At 36.2% G+C, this 23,417-nt stretch overlaps 2 protein-coding genes across 6 annotated transcripts in view; both read right to left on the bottom strand.

Moving 5' to 3' along the window:
• Positions 1 to 952: 952 nt before the first annotated feature.
• LOC114307924 (brefeldin A-inhibited guanine nucleotide-exchange protein 2-like) overlaps positions 953 to 23,417 on the bottom strand; it is a 42,218-nt gene continuing 19,753 nt past the window's right edge. The window contains exons 7-12 of one of the 5 annotated variants that reach the window (XM_082916627.1): positions 21,124 to 21,623; positions 20,672 to 20,993; positions 20,157 to 20,538; positions 19,333 to 20,018; positions 17,459 to 18,106; positions 953 to 1,566 (exon numbers count right to left, since the gene is read on the bottom strand). In XM_082916627.1, the coding sequence (XP_082772753.1) occupies positions 17,495 to 18,106; positions 19,333 to 20,018; positions 20,157 to 20,538; positions 20,672 to 20,993; positions 21,124 to 21,623 (2,502 nt within the window). In that variant the 3' untranslated portion in view covers positions 953 to 1,566; positions 17,459 to 17,494. Of the gene's footprint in view, positions 1,567 to 16,557; positions 16,840 to 17,161; positions 18,107 to 19,332; positions 20,019 to 20,156; positions 20,539 to 20,671; positions 20,994 to 21,123; positions 21,624 to 23,417 lie in introns of those variants that run through there. The other 4 variants (XM_082916628.1, XM_082916626.1, XM_082916625.1 and 1 more) reach the window with 4 other exon arrangements.
• On the bottom strand, positions 13,588 to 15,008 carry LOC114307925 (uncharacterized). The gene has a single exon (XM_028253380.2). The coding sequence runs from the start codon at positions 14,856 to 14,858 to the stop codon at positions 14,241 to 14,243; it is 618 nt and encodes a 205-aa protein (XP_028109181.2). The 5' UTR covers positions 14,859 to 15,008; the 3' UTR covers positions 13,588 to 14,240.

The following is a 23,417-nucleotide window of genomic DNA, read 5'->3' as shown; positions in this document are numbered from 1 at the left end:
TAGGTCACCCCTTTGAGCTTATCCTGCGAAAGGTGCTAGAACAGGTGTTGTGTCTCTTCCATTTGTAGGAAAACCTTCCAACCCCCCAGGTATAAATTTGAATAAGGGATTAGTGAACCCCCTCGTGCCAGGTATGGCTTCGAACATGGGATTTGGAATCATTCTTATGTCATTTTCTTGTACTGGGCCAGATCCACCAATTTGCATGGCTTCACTGTTAAGTACTGAGGCATTTTGACCTGCTATAGGCCTCGAAATAGGTTTGTACCAAGACTAAGGTGATGGTCTTTCATAGTTCTGATTACTAGTTTGACCATTAGAATGTTCATTAATTTGCATAGGTTGTTTATCTCTAGCCAATCTTTGCTGAGGGACATTTAAAACTTCCTCCATGTGTCTTGCGTTTGTTGGTTGGTGGTTATTCATTCGATCCAAAAAGGATGTTGTCCACATTTCCATCGTGTTCATCAACAGCTGTCCCATGGCATCTACTAGGCCACCCCATGGATTTATTGGCTGAGTAGATGGAACGGTGGATGGTCCAATTCCTTGGTCTCGTCCAATATTATGAACATGTTGTTCTGAAATGCTGGTTTGTTCGACCATAGGTTCTGATAAAATGGGAGTTTCCACAGGATGTGTTATCACATTATCCTCTAGATTAGGTATCTCTACCTCTCCTTCCACGCCTTCTTCCAAGCGTTCATTTTCTCCTTGTCTCCTACGTCTAGCCATTTCAATTAGTCCCACTGGGTGTGCCAAAAATATATGTTGGCTTTTTGGCTTTCGAAGGTTATTTTTGTAATTGCGAGCGTGCCAGCAAGGATCAATCAGTCCTTACAGAAAATTAATTGCCAACCAATTATCAGACGATTGTGTTTTAGTTCTTTCAGCCTCAATGAAGAGGACTTTTACTGGTGGCTTGATTTAGGAGAATTAAGCAAAATAACAATTAAATGAAGAACAATTGAAGCATTTCATTAAAATGAAAAACTTACAATGATCCAAACTCAGCCTCGTAGAGGTTTACAACAACAATCTACTACTTGAAACTACTCCTATGAACGAAGTGCAGTGCAGGAATTTAAAGTACATGAATGTAAAGAACAGGAAATGTAAGACTGAAAATGTAAAACTGGAAATTTAAAACTGGAAAAGAAAATAAGTAGAATAAGACTGGTTTTTTGGATCTGAGTCTGGGGGTCTTTTTCTGGGCCTTATCTGCTATTTATACTTCTCAAGGATGACCATCGAACTGCATTTCCAACCGTCGAAGTGCTCCTCCATGATCGCTGATCATGTTGCTTTATAATTAGCTCCACTATGCTATCACTTGTAGTTAGGCTTCCCTCCTAAATTTGAATTTAAATGTGAGTAACTGTTGAAGCCACATCACCTTGCATCTCTTTGTTGATCCACTACTACTCAGATCTTGTAATAACCAATACTACCTGCCACGTGTACGATCAGGATCGAAGACTTAAATAGTCTTCCTGTATTACCCTTATTCTGCCACGCGTCGAATTGTAATTGGCTTGTACAAAATATGTAGCCAACAATCATGCTCTGCATTCAATGCAAAGATTTACAAATATTTAAGTTTAATATTTCATTAAGATGAGAGATTAAAGTGCTTTAAAAGTTTATATTCTTTTCGCTAAATAATACATAGCTAATATTTTCAACATTTGTGACCTTGTGTTGGATTAATAAACAATGTATCTTGTAAAAAAAAAATTAATTTATTTTCACAAACTAAAAGATCTCAATTAGTTTTTGTAGATAACTTTCAAAATCATTGGAAAAAAATTAAAATATATATTTTAAAGTGCTAAAATAGTAAAAATAGATCAATAATTTCAAATTCACACCCAAGCCTGTTTGAGAATTGATTTTTTTTTTTTTTTAAATTATTTTTTACAGACAAATGTGTGAAAAAAGAAAGGTCATAAGTAAAGAATAAATTGACATAACTAGTGTTAGGTCCCTTAGTTTTGTCAATTCCGCGCACGAACATGACTTATCGAGTTGTATTAATTCCTGGTTGATTGCCTTGCTCGCTCGAGCGAAAGAGTCTTGGCTCGAGCGAAGATAACTGCTCCCAGTAGTTTCGTTGTCTGCAAAAATATTGGGAAGGTTATTTGTGCGCTCGAGCGAAGGCACTTATGGATTACAAGCGTAGTTGGTTCATCGCTCGAGCGAGAGAGTCTTCACTTGAGCGACCTTCGCAGTCCCTGTTTCTATAAATATTTGTTTCAGTTCATTTTAGGGTTATAGCTTCCAGCTATTCTTTGAGGGTTCTAGGGTTTTTTTCTAGGACTATTTTCCTAGTTTTCTTTTATGCTTGATTGAGTATTAAACTCACATGGTTGACAAGCATACATTAAAGAGTTTGATTGTTTGAGTGTTCTACTTCAAGAATGTTCTTCTTCGGTGGAATCTGGAGATTCAAGCGTGGAGTATTCGAAGGAGTTCGAAGCTGTACACAGTCGTTGATTCGACACGAATGTTGTGGATTCAACATCAATCTGATCAATTCCGAGACAAAGGTTACGGTGAAAGAGGTACGGATTGTTGAAGACAATTTGGTAGAGTTTGGGTAATTTGTTTAGTTAATTTGTATTCTTTCTTTCTTTCATAGTGAATTGATTAGTGACGTTTAGCCTATGATTTTTAATCACAATTAGAGATGCTCCAATTGTGGTTTTTCTACGTAAAAATCTGTTGTGTTGATTTATTGATTTTGAAGTAACAATCTAAATCATCTCCGTCACCGCTGTCGTTGGTTGTGTTGTTGATTGGGCATTTCTGATCATCAACGACAATGGTGCAGTTCACAACAAAATCATTCAATGTTACATCAATTTGCCATCGACATGTGAATTCGAAACAGAAGCTGAAGTGGTAGCACAACTATGAAGGTCCTAGAAGTCAACATCGGTACCACCACCACAAAAACTATCGACACATTTTCCAACATCGTTCCGGGCCTATGGGCCCAAAAACACTTTGCAATGCTTGTGGGGTTCGGTATAAGTCAGGTCAGCTTGTGCCCGAGTACCGGTCCCCCCTTCATGGTTTATAGCGAACTCTGGCAATAGAAGTCAACTCCAGCGAGTAACACTCTATCCGGTGTCCATCAATGCTGAATATCTTAACTAATCTCGAGGGACCAATCATGCAAGTGAGGGACCAATCTCGCCACCCATTTGTGGGGCCCTATTTAAAACCAAAGCAAACGCTCTCTATGGACTGGCATTAAGGAGCTTTTTGCAGCTAGTGAATATTGAACCTAAGACCTAGAAGGAGTACACACCCAGGTCTCAAGTTGTGCCCTCTAGCATGTCCTCTTATTGTGCCCAATCCCCTTGCAAATGGTGCACCTCACAATGCATGATCTTTTTGATGGTGCAGCCTCATCAACTTATCTTCTTCTACTTTTTCTAGGTCTTCCAGGCATCCTCTTAAGAGGTGGAGGCTTCAACTCATCTCCAAGAACTGGACCCCATAAACTCTCATTATGCATTGGATGTATAATTTCTCCATTTGCCTTAAAAATAAATACCTAAGCAGTATTCGTCGGGTGTGTAACTATTCCGATTGCCATTGTCGTCTTTCTCAATGACTCCGAGACCAGCGCAAATGGTGGATAACCCTTCCATGTCGATCTGAACTTGAAATCGTATGAATTAGGGTATTCAAATGGGTCGGACTAGGGTTTGTCAGATGAATATAATGAGATGTGATGCGAGAGATGCACTTGAAGTTATAAAATTTTAGATGTTGGCGTCGCTGCTAATGTCTAGTTTTTCTGCACCACTCATCACTCCTTTTCATTTCATCACTCCTTTTCATGCACAAATCAAAGGAGTGACAAGAGTCAACTCACAACCATCAACCAAGCAATTTCATTACATGATGGCTCATGAACCAAGTGTGCAATTCAATGACATGCAACAACAAAAGACTCAATTCCCTTCCCTTTTATGCATGGATCAAAGGAAGAGATTGACATTGATTGTTGAACCATTTACGTTACTAACAAGTACGAAACGATTCAAAACTCAAAGGGTTCAATTAACATCTGATTGAACTCTACCAAGTTGATTATCTTGCACCAATTTTAACCATTTAACTCCATTTTTTACTTTACCAATCCATTCTTTAATTCATTAAGTCCATTGGTGAGAGTCCTCTACAAGAAAGAGGAATCAAATCATAGGTTGCTTTGGGTATGAGAGAGGTCTCACACTGTTGATAATGAACCCTCAAAAGAGGATTAAACCATTAAGTGTGAAACCTCAATCTCATACTTAGGCAAACAAAAAGTTTGAAACCAAAGTCAAAGCAAAACAAAAAGTGAAGAATGGATTGAGGTTGCAGAGGTTGTGAGTGCTGAAATGAAGCAAGAAAGACACTAAAACATGCAATCAACTCAAACAAGTGGTGTCTAATGGCCTAAAACACCAAGCTTGTGAGGACTGTTACACTACAAGAATGGAAAACAAGACTCAAATGCACTAAACAACCAAAAATAGAGGCAAAATAGGTCTAATGCAGTCCTAAAACATGCTGGAAACAAGCTACCAAAGACTAGAAAAATATGCTAACACAGCATTAATTAGGCTAGTAAACAAGACACAATGAAGGGGGCTAACCCCTCCAATTTTGAACTTCAAAACATGATTCTGGTCACTAAAAAAGCTCTGAAATTCAATGGTAAAAAGCTCAAAAAAAGATAGTTTGAAAGTAGGTACTCAAACTTGACGTAAATCTACTCAGTTTTGATGTAGATCTAAGTAGATATACATTAGATCCAGCTAGATCTAAACTAAAAATAGTTATCAGAATACAAGACTTCTAGCTTCTAAATGCAACCTCCAAACATCAGAACATGTTTTACTTTGACGCTGAAGAATATTAGGAAAGTTTCTGAAGCTTTTTGGTACTTCTATAGCCTCTTGCCCCTTTCTATGGCACAACTCATAATCGAAAAAAACATATTTTGACTGCATGACCTTGTGAATGCACCCTGCTATAAATTATAGAGAAATTCCCAACAATTCAAATTTATAGTCCAGAGAAATTCTCGATAATAATGAAGCCTTGTGAACCAGAATTTCTTTGTGAAGTCAGAGAAAATTCGACCAGAGAAGTTCTCTGCGAACCAAAATTTCTCTGTAAAGTCCAAAGAAAATTCGTCTAGAAAAATTCTCTAGATTGAATTTTCTCTGAATCGATATTGAGAGATTTTAGACATTATGAAAATATTGAGTGTCCTTTATGTTATGAAATCTTAACACCAGGGACTTTAAAAGAAATCCCCTAAAAGGAATGAGACAAAGGAATGAGACACCCTTCAAGAGCTCAAATCAAGCTCAATAGTACCTCATCTCAAAGAGAAGGTTTTGGTTAAGGGTGTATAGGCAAGGGTTAATCAAACTTGAATTACGTATATACATACCATTCATGAATCGACTTGGGTTCAAAGCTTCCAAAACATTATCAAATGAGGTCCAATGGTAAGAAATGTTATGAAGTAGTAAAACCATGCTAGAATTACCACATGATGAGACAAAATCTTTGAAAACAACTTCCAAACTCCATGAAATGGACATTCATGCATGGAATGCTCTTCTATCCTACTTTCTTAGCTCTATTCTTGCTCAACTTTGTTTACTTGTCAAGATTTCTAGTATTGACTTGCTTAAACTCAAGCCTAGAGAAAAATGAAAAGAAAAGAAGAATAGCTCGCAAGGTTGAAAACCTGGATGGGCAGCCTTGGCAAAAGTTAGAGCGCAAAAGGAGAGCATTAATACCCGAGTGCGCCTTAACCCGGAACTACGTAAGGCTTGATTCCCATCTTTAGGATACGTAGGCAACTTCATCCTGCAACAGTACTGAAGTGTGGATGTACTTGTACTTGAGTAAGAGTCGTTTGTGACTGTGAAAATTCTTTGATTTCCATAAAAGAAATGATCAGTTAAGAAATTTCGTTAGTGCGGTTTTCACTGAGCAATTCCACTTGGCTAAGTTCTATTTTGGTTGCCAAACATAATTCCACCAAGCAATTCCACCTAGCATGTTTGAGTATAAACCAAAACCAAATTCTATTCGGTCGCACCGAAACTAATCCCGTTTAGTAAAAACCAAAGCTAATTCCATGACGAATTTCTCAAATCAGTTACCTCCACTTGACCACAAACGTGGACACTTAATTTGTCTTCAACCATTACACTTAATTCTTCACCTTTTGAAACTGACAACATGTATTACAAGTTAATGATCAAAAGAATAAATGTCATGCGGGCTTACACCTTTCCAAGACTTATGGACATCATTCATAAAACCTTTACTCTGTTGTTATTCATTAGGCTCCAACTCATTGGTTATATTATGTATGTAGGTGATCAGGCTCATAACCAGGCTTAAGACTTCCAGTTTGGATTCTAATTTTTTCAAGCCAACCAATGCGCCTCACATAGAGGTTCCCGAAAGTCTTTATGTTCGGTGGCATGTCCCAAATTTAAACACCTTAAGCGTCAATTCAAAGAGCTACTTTTGCTTGAAGTATATTAGTTGGTCTACTTTGAAAATGCATTTTCATGGCATTGGTACGTCATGGGTGAGAGAGAACTTAAGCAAAAAGCAGAGAGAGGGTGTGTGGTTGTGCAATAAGGCTATGGGATGACGGTATAGGGAAAAAAAAAGGGGTTATGTGCTATGCTGGACTAGACTTGTGTATGTGCATGTGTTGGACTTAGTCTTGGGCATAGGCTTTGTGCTATGCTGGACTGGACTTGTCTTATGCATATGTTTTAGACTGGGTGTGGATCGGGTTGTGACCCAATAACCGTATCCATTTTGCGACTCATCTAGTTGAATTATTTAGATAGCATTATATATATATATATATATATTCAACTTTGTAACCATCATCTTTTGATGATGGAGTTGATGACCATATTAGTGGCCATAGGTTTTCAACCTTTGTAACTTTAGCCCTAACGGCTAGAGTTGATGGCTTTGGTTAATGGCATTTGATGGCCCTATGCTTAATTGGCCAGTTGAAGTGAAGAGCAAGACTGAGAAAAACTCGGATAGTAGGCTGCTTAGCCACTGAACTAAATGTCTTATGATAGTCGATGCCTTCTTCCTGTAGATAGCCCTTGGCAACCAACCGAGCTATATGGCGAGCAACAAATCCATCAAAATTCTTTTTAAGCTTGAAGTCCCATTTACACCCAATGAGCAATTGAAAAAATATGGGGTTGATTGGGGTAACTGCTCCTTAGGTGAGATTTTCTGATAATGTTTCCTTAAATAAAATGTCACAATTTTCTATGTAAATATATATATAGATACAGAGCAGATACAGAACAAATGGTGGTTATAAGTAACCAGTTCCATAAAGGAACCTCCGGATCCGGGTAACAGATAACAGATATGCTGAGCTCCATGATGGAACCTTCGGTACAGATAACAAATTGCAGACATATTAAGTTCTACGATGGAACCTCCAATAGCATAAAAAACTTGGGGAAAATAATGGATGAAACATAATTACAAAGCAATTGATTGTAAGTGAGACATATATTTGGTGTAAATGAGAACTGTGCCGACGGTGAAAGAGACGAGTTTTTGGCAAAGAAGATGAGTAGATCTACTTAGATCTACGTCAGATTTGAGTAAATCTACATGAGATCCGACTAGATCTAAATAAAAAATAGTTGTCAAAGTACAATATTCTCTCTATATTTGTTTTTTTCCATTCGATTTCTCAATTTTTCTATATTTTCTCTACTACACACTTCAATTTTGTCACTAATAATTTCTCACTACGTTTTCAACACATTTAACTCTTTTAAATAAATATCCTAGCCAACTAAAAAGTCATAACTCATTTATTTAATCAAAATTTCTGTATTAGGCAAAAAAATATTTTTGTTTCAAGTGTCAACCAAACACCGAAAGGCAAAAATAAATAAATAAAAAAATCTGTGTAAGATCAATTTACAAGAAAAATATTTTTTGTATAAAATGTTTTACGTCAAAACAAATGGAAATGCTAGGATACCAATAAAATTATTAAGAAATTTATCAAATCACTCATATGATATAGGATTTACACTCATATGGGACTCATGCTCATGTGAGTGTTTGGGAAAAAATTTACCAAAAAATTTGATCTCTCCAATATTATTGTTAAATAATTAGTTCGGAATTTTTTTTTTTGAAATTTGTGCGTTTGCTTTAGTTTTAAATTTTTTAAAAGAGTTTTGAAAGTAGAAAATTTCTTTGGTTATAAATTTTTAAAAATAATTTTAAAAAATTAAATTCAAAACTTGTTTAGTTATAAATTTTCAAAATTAGTTTTTGAGTTCTTTTGGAATCTTGTGTTTTTTTGTTTTGCAATCAAAACTTTTTTACAATCAAATTTATAATAATATATACCTTTTAGATGTATCTAATCTAATCTATACAATTTTGTTTCACTTTGAATTTTTTTATTTTTTTATGAACATTTAAAAATTTTAACACTTCTTTTATGGCTTTATATTCACTAAATGTACATACATTTAAAACATTTCACATTTATGAAAAACTAAGGCCATGCCCTTTAGCCTAAAGAATGCAGGGGTGACATTCCAGAGAATGGTCACCAAGATGTTTGCCTCATTGTTAGGCAAAATAATGGAGGCATACATCGACGATATGGTGATCAAGAGTAAGAATAAGTCAGACCTTCTTAGTGACCTAGTTAAGATGTTTCAAATTCTAAACTCATCTCAGCAGTTGGCCATATATGGAATTGTGCAAGTCGTTCCTTGGATTTTTTCCAACCTAAATCAAATCTAAGACACAATGATGGTGATTTTCAGGAAGCATAAGTTTCAAGCTTGGTTTTTGCACAATTAGCTTGTTTTTGGGCATTGATTTTGCGAAATGATTTTAAATTCACCATGTTTTACAAGTTTACACAACTTTCCTTGAGTTTTTGGCCCAAAAGAACATGATTTGCAGCTTTGAGTTGAGTTTTTGGTAGAGTGAACCTTGTATCAAGTTATTGGCATCCACAGGCACTGCTTTCTTGTCACTAGTAGGAGATGCAGCAGTAAATCCAATTTGAAAGACAAATTCGCCATGATAAACAATAACTAAAGACCTGCATATAGTCACGACTGAAAGAGATTCCCCGAGGCCTGACCTATCAAGCAGAAGTTGCGCAGGATTCGTCCGGATTGGGCACTAAAAATCAAAGAGGAGGTTACCAAACGGATAGGCGTAGGATTTTTGCTAGCATCTGAGTATCCAACTTGGTTGGCCAACATCGTCCCTATCGACATGGAAAATGATGAGGTTAAGTTGGAAAGTTCTGGAGACTTTGGAGAAAGAATGGCCATTCAGTTTGGCAGTTTTCAACTCACTGATTGCAATGTGGTTATGGAGAAATTGGAGAAAAAATGGCCATTCAGCTTGGCAATTTTCCACTCACTGAGTGCAATGTGGTTATGGCCATCCCTAAAAGTTTTCTGGCCAAACCAAACCAACCAACGCATTTGGTTGGTGATGTAGAAGACTTTATAGAAGCAATGGCCCAGATAACAGTCGCTCTCTCCCTCATTTCTCTTCCTCTTCCTACTACCCCTCCTCCAACTTCCCCTACCACTTCTAATATGAGCAAGGATCCACTCCTTACTTTATCTACTTGACCCTCTCCTTGCAATGGTTAAAATTTATTTTGAGAAAATTCAACAGCTCAGATCATTTTATTAAAAAAAATTAAAAATTAAAAGGTAATTTTTTTTAGGATAATTTGAGCTATTAAATTTTCTTAGAGTGAATCTTGACCATTGCAAAGAGGAGAACAAGTAGAAAAGATAACGAGAGGATCTTTGCTCCTTCTAATATTTTATTCATTATGTCTCATTACTTTTAGATCCTATTCATATGTCTTTGGGTTACTTTGGAAAATTGATTAAAAGTTGACTTTTTGATTTTTTTTTGAAAATGTGTAAAAAAAAATAGAGAGAGAATGATGTGACCTAAAATAGGTTAAAAGCTGACTTTTAATTTTTTTTTTTTTTATCTTTCCAAATGAAGGCTCTATCGCTCAAGTGTGACTTCCTACGCTCAAGCGACCAGACACAATCGAAAGGACTCGCTTGAGTGACAACTCCTTCGATCGAGCGGGGAAAGGAAAGCCTCAGAAGTTTTGGCAATGCTACAGTGAAATTGCTGGAAGCTAGCATTTCACGCTTGAGCGAAACTTTTTTCGCTCGAGCGAGCACACCTGCAAATCAGCAACATACTGGGAGCAACAATTCTACGCTCGAGCAACGATTTCCTCGCTCGAGCGACCCTGAAAACAAAGTGTCACAGACACCCATATATACGCACGTTTTTCGGGACTTTCACCGTAGACACGCAGCCCAACTTAATTTGGTGATACACACATCTTTTCCACGTTCACCCATTTTTACTCAAAATCATATACATTTTTAATATATTAAATGAGCAACAATGTTCAATGCACGTGGATGATAAGTTAGTTTTAGTTCACCTAATTCTCTTGCAATTTTTACAAAACTCATAACTATCCTCCACCAATAGCTCAAAACAGATATCTCTAAATAGATAAATAAATTTCATTAAAGATACACTTTTTCAAAATTTCAAGAAGGGAGATTAGTAGTCCCTTTAGACCATGTTTGTTTGGACAGATTGGATTAAATTGGATTAGCATTCCCATGACTAATAGTCCTAGGACTACGAATTCCTTTAGATTGTGTATCATATCCTATGTTCTGATTGAGTTAGTATTATAAGGAGGGATTAATAGTTCAGACTTTGATTTAGTCCTCCAATTTATATCCCACCCCCCTCTATGATAATAAATAGTCCATCATATGTGGGATACCATGTCCGGATGAATTGTTAGTTCGTACTTCAATTGTTTAACCAAACATCGGATTAATAATTTTATTGGACTATTAATCCAATCCCAAACTCATATCCACCCAAACAAACATGACCTTAAAGTGTTAATCCTACCGTAACCTTCCATAACTAAACACTCTCTACGTAATCCTGGCCCTTATTACATCATCAAGTCAATTTCGTCAGGAGGAGCAGTTCTTCTCATGGACATAGACGACCTCAAATTTTCCCAACCGATCAACATGGACAAGTTGAAGAAATTCTATCCCTGAGAGGCTCGTTAGGCCAAAATCCCAGAAGGGAGACCTAGGCAAAAGTTAGAGTATGAAAAATTAGAAAGAAAAAAAACTGAGCTCGCAAGGTTGAAAACCCAAAAAGGGCGGCCTTGGCAAAAGGAGCGCGTTAATACTCGAGTGAACCTTACCCGAAACTACGTAAGGCTTGATTCCCATCTTTGGGATACGTATTTAGAGATTTGAACAGGGCTAGTCCGAAGGACGATTTCCCTCTCCCGCATATAGATAAGCTGGGGGACTTCACCGCAGGCCACGCGTTGTTGTTGTTCATGGATGGGTTTTCCGGGTATAACCAGATCTTGATGGCGCCCGAGAATAGAGAGAAAACTGCGTTCACAACTCCGTGGGGGACTTATTGCTATAGAGTGATGCTAAATGTGTGAAATGTGAAAGAAATTTAATTACATTTTACTTATATTTCACACACATTTTCTTTTTTATTTTTCAAATCTCTCTCCAAATCTATGAACCAAACACAACCTAAAAATTTGTTTAGATGGATGCAAATTTGAAATTCATGGATTTGAGATCACCTACATAAAGAGAATAGCTCAAATCAAGATTTAATAGTCAACTTATGAATTAAATAATTTTATCATGATAGATTCAAAATAATTATTTGAAATCATATTAAGGAAACTATTTTAACTACAAGAGTTCAATTAAAATACATCTATTTTGTTTTAACTTTTCTCTATAATTTTTCTCTTCACATATAATATTTAACTCACTAATATTTTTTAATTTCAAATTCTTTGATTTGAAATTTAAATCCATCCAAACCGACCCTAACTTCTCAGAAGCTAGGGTTTGAGGATAGCAGTGGACATTTAGCTAAACAAGAACAGAAGCTAACAAACACATGAAGATGATAAGAGCAAATTTGTTTTTGCATGTACCCACAATTAATAATCTTTTGTTTGATTATTACTAAGTTTAGTCTAGGAGTTTTCAGACCCCCAAAAAAATCTATTTTTTGTTTTTTTTTGTTATTTGGCTTCATAGGAGTATTTTGTCTCTAGGCCGGCCACCTAGTAACAAAAATTTTTTAAAAAATGGACAAAAAATGGAGGATTCCCTTAGCTCATTCCATATATGAGAGAGAAAGAGACAGGAGAGGAAAGTTTCCAATACATGTCACTCTTATCTTATAGAAATGAAGTAGACCTTAACAAACCGCTAAATGCAAAATCGAGGCACATCTAGTACTTGTATCTCCTTGAAATGGGGAGCTCAAAATTCACATGAGATTCTGTGATTTGAAATTTCTCTATCTTCATGTCACTATATATTCTTAATTCCATAATCATATCTTTAAGTTCTTATATTTTGAAATTCGTATCATATTATATGATTGTAAATGTATTGAAGCACAAAGACAGAAAATTTCAGGACCTTATTATTGAGTAATTTACAGACCGCACATCCATGTGAGTAGGTTGATAGAAATTTTGATAAAATATTTAGGGCCTCTATCTTTTTTTATTAGAAAAATACTTCATCTACATGGCTTCTCTCCCACAAATTCTTCAAATGACGTGGTAAAAAAAAAAAAGACAAATTTATGACTCACGCTCCTACACTTCTCTTCTCTCAAAACCGTCCAACCAACCTTGTCATGTTATTCATAGGGGTTTTTGGAGGAAAAATTATGCAGATGTAACACTATTGTTTTTATTATTATTTGCTCCAAATATAAGGGATGAGAGATATTTCGTTTTTTTTTTTTTTTTTTGGTTTGGATGCCAAATAGGTAATATGCGAATTCCAACAACTTTTAAAATCCCTCAAACTAAAGAAAGGTTATTCAACGGTCTTGGAATGTGGTTAGGTGGTGTTCTAAGAAGATTGTGATTGATGAAGGGAGTAGAGTCGATAATTTTATATTAAGAGACAAAGGAACAATAGAGAGTATGACAATTGATGATTAGATGAAAGAACACATGAGCACCTAATAATTTTTCCAAACCAAGAAAGAAGGCAAGTCAATCCAGAGACACCCGGTTCACAAGGCCGGCCCAACAACCACTTGTCTCTAAAGTTGATATCAATAAGTTTTCTTTATTTTTATTTTTTTTAAAAAAAAAAGGAAGAAGAAAAAAGAAATGGTTGGATAAAAAATTTGAGAAGTGGACTACTATCAAATCTTGTAAAATCTTATCCATCCATATATTTTGCGTCTGATTACACATTCACAGCATTGTTTAATTGAATTTTTTAAGAAAGAATATAAAGAGAATGTACATCAAGCCCCCCCCCCCCCCAAAAAAAAAAAAAATAAAAAAAATAGCAACCCTTTTGAGTATAATCTGTACTATCTTTGCTAGAAATTTTGATGACGGCATGCAACTAAAACAATTTTGCCTATTTCATTTATGCAAACTAGGAGTACTTTACACTGAAAAGGGTAAAAGACTACTTCATTGACATTCAAGAAGAGAATCATCTTCTTCAGTCACTTCTTCCTTTCAATTTCCATGAAACCCTTCAATCCACAACTTCAAAAACTACCCTAAAATAAAAATTCCCGTGTCAGAATCTTCTATTTCCCGTCTTAACGCTGCTCCTCTTTTTCACACGAACAATTATTCATTGTCACACATCACATGAATAATTTTTGCTACCGCACGATTAGACCATAGAGATCCATGTTATAGCAGAGATGATTATTCATCCAAATTTTTCCGATTCTCGTCTCAAGACCCCTCTTACCACACTATTAGCTTAGAGAGATTGATCTTACGATAGAGAAGTAGCTTGGAACAGTGGAATGGGGAGAATATTCCAATCTCAAGGCCCTCCCACCACACTATACCCAAATTATCACATGATATAAAGGTGGCTTAGGACAATAGGATAAAGGGAGAATCTTCTTGCCTCAAGGTGCTTCTCACCCTACTATCATGCCAAAGAAATTATCATACAAATGCAGTTTAAGACAAAGTAAAAGAAGAGAATCCGGACAGAGGATTTGGCCTAGAAGGAAACACTATTTGATGATCCTCAACCTACACAACCTCTCATCATTGACCTAAACTCTTGAAAATCCACAAAACCATCACCATCCTTATCAACCCCTTTTATCATTTCCCTACACTCACTAAGTCTACAAGTTTCATACCCAAGACCAACTAACACCCTCTGCAACTCCTTGGCTGATATCAAACCATTCTTATCCAAATCAAATATGAGAAAAGCACCCATAAGATCATCTTCCTCGCCAACGCCCCTGGCTGCGTTGTCAGTAGTATTCACAGCTCTCATGAACTCATCTATGTCCACCAACCCGTCCCCATCACGATCCATTTCTTTTACCATCCCTTCTGCTTCCTCGGCAGCCATAGACTTCTCATGTCCCAAGCTCAAAAGCACTTCTCTCAGCTCCAAAGGAGAGATCTTCCCATCGCCGTTTGCGTCATAGAATTCAAACACTTTTTTCAGCTGGTTGGAGACTTCCATGGCTGCAAAAGATGAGGCTAACTTGTTGAAATCATAGAACTGCCTCTTGGGTTTTCTTCTCTCCTTCCATCCCTTGATTTTGCTCAAAGACTTGAGTTGTTGAACAAATTTGGTAGCATACTTGTGCAGAGGAGCCAAGCAAAGTCCAAAAAGATCAGACATGGTGGAGGGAGATGGAGAGAGAGAGAGAGAGAAGTGGTGGTGGAAAGTGTAGTTATAGTCGAGAGATATATATGGATGGAAGTGATAATATATATATATATATATATGTTGAAAAGAGAATAGGAATGGAAACAAATGGTTGGGATTGGGTGCTTTAGTGGATTGGCATGTGATGTTTGCATTTGTTATGGCACTTGCAAAGAAACCATTGGTAACTTCCAATAATTCCACACCCATAAGGGCCTACCTAGACCAAGCACTATATGTGGAGACTGGATAAAGAAGCAATTTTTAAATATGTATGTGATACAGTCATGATTAATATATTAGTAAATAATAATATTAAAATTTTAAAATCCTGTTGTATTTGTTCATACAATCTGTAGTGAACAAGGAGGTAAATGAAGTACAATTGTGCATTTTATTTTGATTAATTTTAAATCGCCACGTCAATTTAAGTTTTCAGCTCAATCAATTATAATAATATGTTTTAAAGCCCCACTTTGTCAAGATTTACCTCTTCAAAAGTAGAATGTCTTAACGCCACACTTTGCCAATACTTGCCTCTTGGGCCACATTTTTTCTTGATTTGATTAACGTGGTAATTTCAGACCTAATGAATAATTATAGTTAAAAAAAAAGTTGGACTTTACCAACCACTTTGTCAGGACAACTCTATGGAAAGTAGAAAAATAAATTTCAAGTTACGCTTTTTTTTTTTTTTCTTTTTTTTTTCTGATTTAATGTTCAAGATCAACCTGATAGTCTCAAATCACCAAATAATTTTCCAATCCACGACTTCCCATACCTATCCAAACCCAGAGAGAGAGAGAGAGAGATGTGTAGACGGAATCCTCCCCTTGATGTCGTGCTGATTAGGTTACTGTAAATTTCTAGAAGTGTAGACCGGATCCTCCCCTTGATGTGGTGCTGATTAGGTTAGTTTAAATTTCAAACGAGTGACAATAATAATAATAATAATGTGGTGTTGATTACGTCTTGTCTTGTGGATGCCAATGGAATTACATTAAAGTGCCGGCATTTCATTGCCAAAAGGACTTTCATGACTCTTTCTTTCAAGTGTTGTGGTTTCCGCAAATGTAGGAGCCAATTTGATTGAACCACTTATTTTGTTGGTAACCATGTTCTTGGATTTTTATGATCATCTCATTAACCAAGAAAACTTTGATTATCTTCCACTTGGATTTTTAATCAATAGGAAAAATACTAAAGACAATTAAAGCACAACAAAATTATTTACAAACAAAATTTCTATATATTAAGCTCGTATAGACAGCGACATTTTTGTAATCTTGAACCACAATGATTGACATTTTTGTTTTGAAATGAAAAGATCATAAAAATCACATCATTCTAAAAATTCTACATTACCCTGTGTTAAACTTGTCCCATATCGTTTCTCTATATCACTCAAGTTTTTACTCATTGTCAATTGATTATGAATAAGATGTTTTAACAACTCACATATCAAGTCTATTTGGTGCAACTTTTCTCAAACATATAATTAGAAAGCAAAAATGAAAACACCCCTCTATCAAGATAATCTAAATTTTTTTTAACTTATTTAAACTAGAAAATAAAATTAAATAAATAAAACTTCAATAAACTGCACCAATTGTCATGCAAGACAGATAAGAAAAATCAAATAGATTTTTTTTTCCTAACTGAAAAGTGGAAATATACTAATATGCAAATATTATAAAATTAGGTATCTATTTTTGGAAACAGTAATATTAGTAATTCAACCAGGCAACCATGAAAGCAATCTTAATCAAACCGACCCATCCAACACATTTCCAGTGGACAATAGACACTAAATCACACGGCTAGCTTAAGCAACAAAAGCTTTATTTGATTGGATTTATTATTTTCCACCAAAAGAATGGTGGGATGGAATTGCCCATGAGAAGGTAAAATATATGATTCTGGACCACCACGTCATCTTTCATGATGTTTCCACCTATTCAGAAAATGGGAAAAAAGGTAGAATCTCAGTCTCTACTTTGTTCCTAATCATAAAATTCTACTCTATAACTCATGGCTAATAAATATCAATGTTCCTTTATGCATATAAAAGGGCATTCACAGTGCACATAACTCTTGCCACTGCAGACTCTACTCTGGGAAGAATTCGCCCTACACAACCTTATCCCCAGATGTGCAGAGACTGTTTCTGTGATATGAACTCGTGACACTCAAGTTGTAATGGAATAACCTTACCACTACACCAAGAAATAAATTCGCATAATATCACCCCAGCTAAAGAACACTACAGAACCAAATTCCAAACAAAACCTCTAGTTTCTATGCAGAATACGCAATCCTTTTTTACATGAAATTATTGTTCTTAAAGTAGCCTCAAGAAACACTAACATACAACATCAAAATTCCTGATAACAACTGTGCATTCTATCTAAGAAACTAAGCCCCCTGAATCAACTTCAGAAGGTTCACAAGCACATGGTAATCAAAAAACAATGCTAACTCTTCATACACTATGAAACTATATTACCAATAAAAATTATTAAAATGCAGGAAAAAAATTAAAAATGAAAACTGCAAGACATGGATAAAAATACCTTACATCTCAAAATGTGAGGTCAGGCTGTGTAAGATCAACACGATCGAAGCAAAATGGGACCCACTGACAAGCTCAGCATTTCACTAAGGGCTACTTGAATCTCATCCGAACCATGCTCACAACTTACCAAGGTTGAGAGTAGGGGAAAGAAGTTATTCAAGTTCTTCTCAAATGAAGAATCTCCTAAACCACATATAGCTTGGAGAGTCGCAACAATAAGAGGTGCTCGTGCAGCCAATTCTCTCCGTTTACCCGAACCTAAAGGAATCAACCATTGGGGCCGCCCACCAAGAGATGACTCAGACGTTTGTCCAGAACGTGCAATTTCAATATAGAACTGTAGCACCTCTCGGCAAAGGTCAACAAGGTAAGACTCCACTTCTGCCTCATCATAACTTTCAGGCCTATCAAGTATAAGATTCTGTAAGAATGTGAGACAAATTTGATAAGACTCATTCTCGAGACGTAACAATGGAGGGTCTTGCATTTGGGTCATGGACGCAAACTCCTGAAGCTTTGAACGTAATGTCATATCGCTGTTTATCTTGTGAGCGTGAAATGCTACAGCATGCACAGCTTCAAAGAGGACTATGGTATTTTTGGCTGAAAGCAGAGTTCTATACATGTTGTAGATCTCCATCACCGCCTGCCAAAATTTAACGGAAAAAATTAATAAAAATCTCATATCCAGTTTTCTAACAAGTGCCTAAAAAAAAATTAAAATGAAGGCTCAAATGACTCAAATGAAAACTAAGAATTAGGTCTAGTTCCTCGTGAGAAAACAAAAAGAGGACTAGGCAACCAATTATGAGAATTACACATGGTAGGAATAGCAAACAATATTCTCCTACTATAGGAATTCCACTTAGCCTCTGCCAGCTTCAATAATGAATTAATCAGGACTGAATGAATAATGAATTAACCAGTTTTCTCTTGTTTTATAACTAATTATTGGTGTGCCTACTTTCAACTTCATCCAATGTACTCAAATCTAACTTTTCTCCTCTCTTGTATTGAGACATTCATCTCAATATTCCATTTCAACAACAGGAGTGCAGTGAAGATGTTTCATAAATGCACAATTTGTTTCCCATAAAGCAAGCGTAGTCTTACAATGCTCTTGTAAACATCAAATTCAACTTAAGTTGCATAGTTGGTGAATACCCGAGTTATAGACAAATACTATACACAATTTTCATTCACATCAACATTATAAATGTTCAACTACTTACCTTACCTAATGTAAAGATTCTCTTAACTTCTCTTACCTAATGAAAAGATTCTCTTAATTAATATCCACATACCATATATGATTATCAACAGTATTAAACTCTCATTGTCATCATCTGCAGCAATGGTTGGCATCCTGGTATTTTATCATGGTATTTATCCCTCTTAATTCTAAGGCTTCTCTCCATAATTCCAAACTGAAAATAATCACAACTCTTGTAAGTGAACTTATGTAAAACATGAGAATATCTCTGAGACTTTAAATGGGAATGTCATTATCGATTCATTTGTCTAAAATGATACATATTCTTGAGCAATGAAATACATATACTCTATTTTGGGCATCTCATACTCCCCTTGTGAAAAGCTAAAAGACCCAACATCAGGGGTTCAGTTTCAAGGCCCCCTTCCCACATAAATTGCTACAATTGGTCCTTCACCGACCTTGACACTCTAGACCATCCTTAGACCTAGTAGTTACACCATGCAACCCCTTGAAAATGGTTTGAAAAGGCACACTACAGAAGACAAACCTACTTTACCAGCTAACTGAGCTTACGTGACACATATGGCTGCATATACACCACAAGGTAGAGAGTATTTCGCACAAACATCCAGAACTGAAAGAAGAAATCGGCCTACCTGAATCAGTAAAAGTTGGACAGCGGCTCGGCACTTGGCATCAGAAATAGCAGCAGAAAGACTATGTATCCTCGAATTCTCTGTATCATCATCAGGCATACCAGACCCAGAAGGCTCTTCATTATTCTGTTGAGATGAAGGTTCTTCATTGCTCCAAAACTTAATGTCTCCATTAACAATATAGGAGAAATCAGGAAGTGTAGCATTGACTGCTTCTTTAAGAGAGAAAACCACTTCTAACCACTTGTCATCAGAAAAGAGATCCCCAGCATTGCTCATCAAACGAACAAATGCAGCAATCCCAATACCAGCAAGGCTTTGGTGAGGACGTTTGATAAAACTTACCAACAGCATCAACACTTTCCTCAAAAGTGGATTCACAGTGTCATAAAACTTAACAAAAAGATCTACAACTAGTTGGAGAGCTAATGTGCATGTCTCATAGAGCCACGCATCTTGGTCAAGCTCACCCATATCACTATCAATACCCTGACTGGGTGAGTCTCCACCAGAAGGATCAATAGCATGCCGAACATAGTCAAATATAGGAAATAAGACTGATTCAAAAACTCTTTCCCACAGAGGTAAAGAGAAAAGATGACCATGATTGCGCAAAGTATCAAAGAGTACTTGTAGAGCACTCTTTCTGATTTCAGGCCTTGGATCAAAACTAAGTTCTGACAATCCTGGGGAAAGAACAGAGAAATGCTTCAATGATTTTCCAAGTAGCAGAAGTATCAACAACAAATATATATATATATTTAAAAACTTGATCAATTTGTACCACAATAAACAGTTGAACACCATTCAAACATTTTCCTTACCAGCTAACAAAGGGAACCAAAAATAGAGATGATCTTCCTTGTCTGCCAAGTCTACATTGTCATGTTTTCTATCTTTTCCTTTTTGAGGTGAAGTTGGAGAAAACTTTCCAGAAGCTTCCTTCTCCTTATTCCTTGATGATGAGCCTAGGTCTCCTTCAGCAAGTTTTGCAGCACAGTATCGAAGGAAAGCAATAGCATTGAGACTAATGTCTTTGTTGAACCTACTATTGGTGAATGCAATCAGGCAATTCACACAATCTGTAAAAGTGGTAGTTTCAGTCTCAGTAATATGTGGGAAATAGTCTCGCACAATCTTCTCAATGATTTCAAAGGCCAAGAGTACAATGTTTTTGTGGTCATCATAAGCAGCTGTTGTGAAGACCTGAAAAATGTTTACATTGTAATGAACTCAATGACAATGTGTTTAGCAACAACGTTTTAATTGATTAAATTGACAACAGATACTTCAAGTGTAACAAGGAGAGAGAGAATGAGAAGCTGGAAGATTTCAGTACCATAAACATGCTCTTCCATCCTGATTTGACATTATTGACACGAGACAAAACCATCTGAGAGACACATCTGATGATTAATTCTCTAATTTCCACAGCGCTGCTTTTCCGCATAACAATTACAAATGGCTTCATAAACTCATTCTGAAAATTATAATTAGCCAGCTCTTCCCGCTCCAAAAATTTCATTGATAACTGGCGTAATGAATCCATCGCAAAAATTGCAATTGAAAGGTTTTCAGAACAGCCAATGGTAACGAAGAAGTCAGAGAGTACATGCCAGATGCTTGACCACACAAGTCGGATACGTTTCATGTTATAGTGCCTGCTCAAAAGCAAAGAAATCATGTTAGATCTTCACAATAGCTTGAAAGCAATATATTAACTCTATAACACAAAATCATTAATAAAGAATACCCAAGAGAGGAACAAGACAAAGTGAAGATAAATCATACGCAATCTCAACTATCTTTGTAAGGCTGAAAACACGTGGATCAGATGTAGATCGCAATTCTTCCATTGAGACCTTGCAAAGAGCCTTGACAAAGTCAATTATCGCCTCACTATTTAGCTTTTGACTCCTTGAAAATATGCGATTCATCTCGCCAACTTGTTCCAACATATTTAAGTTGGACACTAAATTGTTCACCTGTTCAGTGGTAATTCCTCCAGAAGCATTACCGCCAATACCAGCACTATCATATGAACCCCTTCTCACAGCTGCAGCTGCATACTGAATCCTCCCCGGTCCCTTCTTCTTTAGAACAGGAAGGATATTTGATTTGGCTTGTTTTGATTTTTCAAAATCATTCTGAGGAATAGCAAAGAAAGTTGCATCTGGAGGAGCACCCTCTCCCAGGAGATGCAAATGCTCGAAACGAGATACACATGTCAAAATATGCTCCCAGGCTTCCTGCAAGTAATTCCCATCTTCATCTGCAATTCTAACTATTGCCTGTCGAACACAGAAGAATCTTAATCAGTAATCACAGTGCCAGTTTCATAAGCAAAAAGCTATTTGCTCAAAGTCCAAGACATCATCAACTATCAAAAAGATTCAAGCAAATTAAGTCCCAAAAAGTCATATCCATCATTCACTAAACAGCTCTTAGTGAAAAGATCATATACAAACAACTTTTGTGTTCTAAATGTCCAAGAACATCGTTCCATGGCACAATAACCGTTGACAAACATTCATGCACACTAATTTAAAAATGAATTATAACCTTATATGGTGTTTGTGTTGACCATGTTCAGTTTTGCTTCATGGTTTACATTGGATATGCACCTTTCACCAAATCCACACCAAATCTATTTATACCCAAACTTCTGAAAAATGTAAAGCTAAGACGCACAGATACTTCTAAAATGTTGACGCACACAGACATGTATCAGTGTTTGTTAGTATTAGTCCACCCATGTGATAAATGTGAATCTCATACAGTTATTAGGTTGGTTTATACATGTATTTGGGCTAGGATAGTAGATTTTGGAATCTACTAAGAAACCTATTATATGTAGGATTTGGTTACCTAATTGTGTGGAACTAGGATTCTCATGAGTAGACTATTATAAATAGTCCTGTGGACTATATAGGGTTTCTCTGAGAGAGATTGAGAGAGTAGTGAGGGAAAAAAATAGAGATGCAAGAGGTGAGAGAAAAATACTGTGAAGGCACTGGGTGAGCAAGGGCTCAACTACCCTTGAGCATAGGGTTCGGATAGTGGTGTGGGTTTTGAGTGTTTTGGTCATTTCACATGTATTCTCTATCTTATTCATATAGTGGAAACTATGTCTGCCGTGGATGTAGGCAATTTAGGCCGAACCACATAAATCTGTGTGATCATTTTCTCTTTGGTGTGTGCATGGTGTGCTTCCGTTCGCATTGGAGGGATATGATATAAATCCCAACAATGTCCTCAAACACTCTCAAACAGATATTCAACACGCCTTTTCCATGTTCATATCTAAACCAAACCAAACCAAACCAAACCAAACCTTAAATCTCATCAAATGGGGTCGGCTCCATGTTCATATCTAAGATATAAAAATTTTAATTTGGACATGTGTCCGACACTCTTTTTGGATACTTACTAACAAGTGATTATGACTATCTTATACCATGAAAAGAATAATGTATAATTTGTGTAAATTATGCTTGTAATATATGAATATATATATAAACACAATTGTTTGTAAGATGTCCTAGCCGTCATGTTGCCATGTTCGCGTTGTGTAGTGTCTGTATCCCATGTCCATGTTTGTGCTTCATAGATGCGAAGATTTAAAAATCTAAAGAGTAAGCAATATTGGTCCACCTTGATTTCTTCTACTCAAATCAGCCATTTTCCACATAACAAAGATAATTCATTTCAACTGGAACTACACCTTAGGTCTATAAAATAGATTTATCAACCACAACGAACATTCAAAATTTTGATTTGTCACAAGCCCTTTTAGTGCATTGTCAAAAGATGAGAGCAAGCCAAAGTTGTTGTACAGTGGTTAAATGCCAGCATGCATTCAAAAGGAAGCAGTGAGAGGCTCCTATGAAACAAAAGACAGAGCCTTCTCCAAATTATTAGCCAACTTAGGCCCACAGATGAATCAATAAATGATCATTAATTGCAATTGGCAAGTAAGAGTGGAGGTGGAAAATACGGAACAGGACCCTTTCTTTAAGTTTGCTAGAGCATTGTCATTGTGTTTTATGATTTCTTCCTTTTCCTTTTCTTCCTCTTATCCTCAC

This window comes from Camellia sinensis, chromosome 2 (genome assembly GCF_055761805.1).
Source record: "Camellia sinensis isolate YWXY chromosome 2, ASM5576180v1, whole genome shotgun sequence".
Classification (NCBI taxonomy): Eukaryota; Viridiplantae; Streptophyta; class Magnoliopsida; order Ericales; family Theaceae; genus Camellia; species Camellia sinensis.
Note: the sequence above shows the minus strand (reverse complement) of the source record. Positions and strands in the feature narration are given on the sequence as shown.

What these genes read in the sequence shown, in the direction of transcription:
- LOC114307925 (XM_028253380.2), bottom strand. Translation starts at nt 14,858, where the DNA reads ATGTCTGATCTTTTTGGACTTTGCTTGGCTCCTCTGCACAAGTATGCT.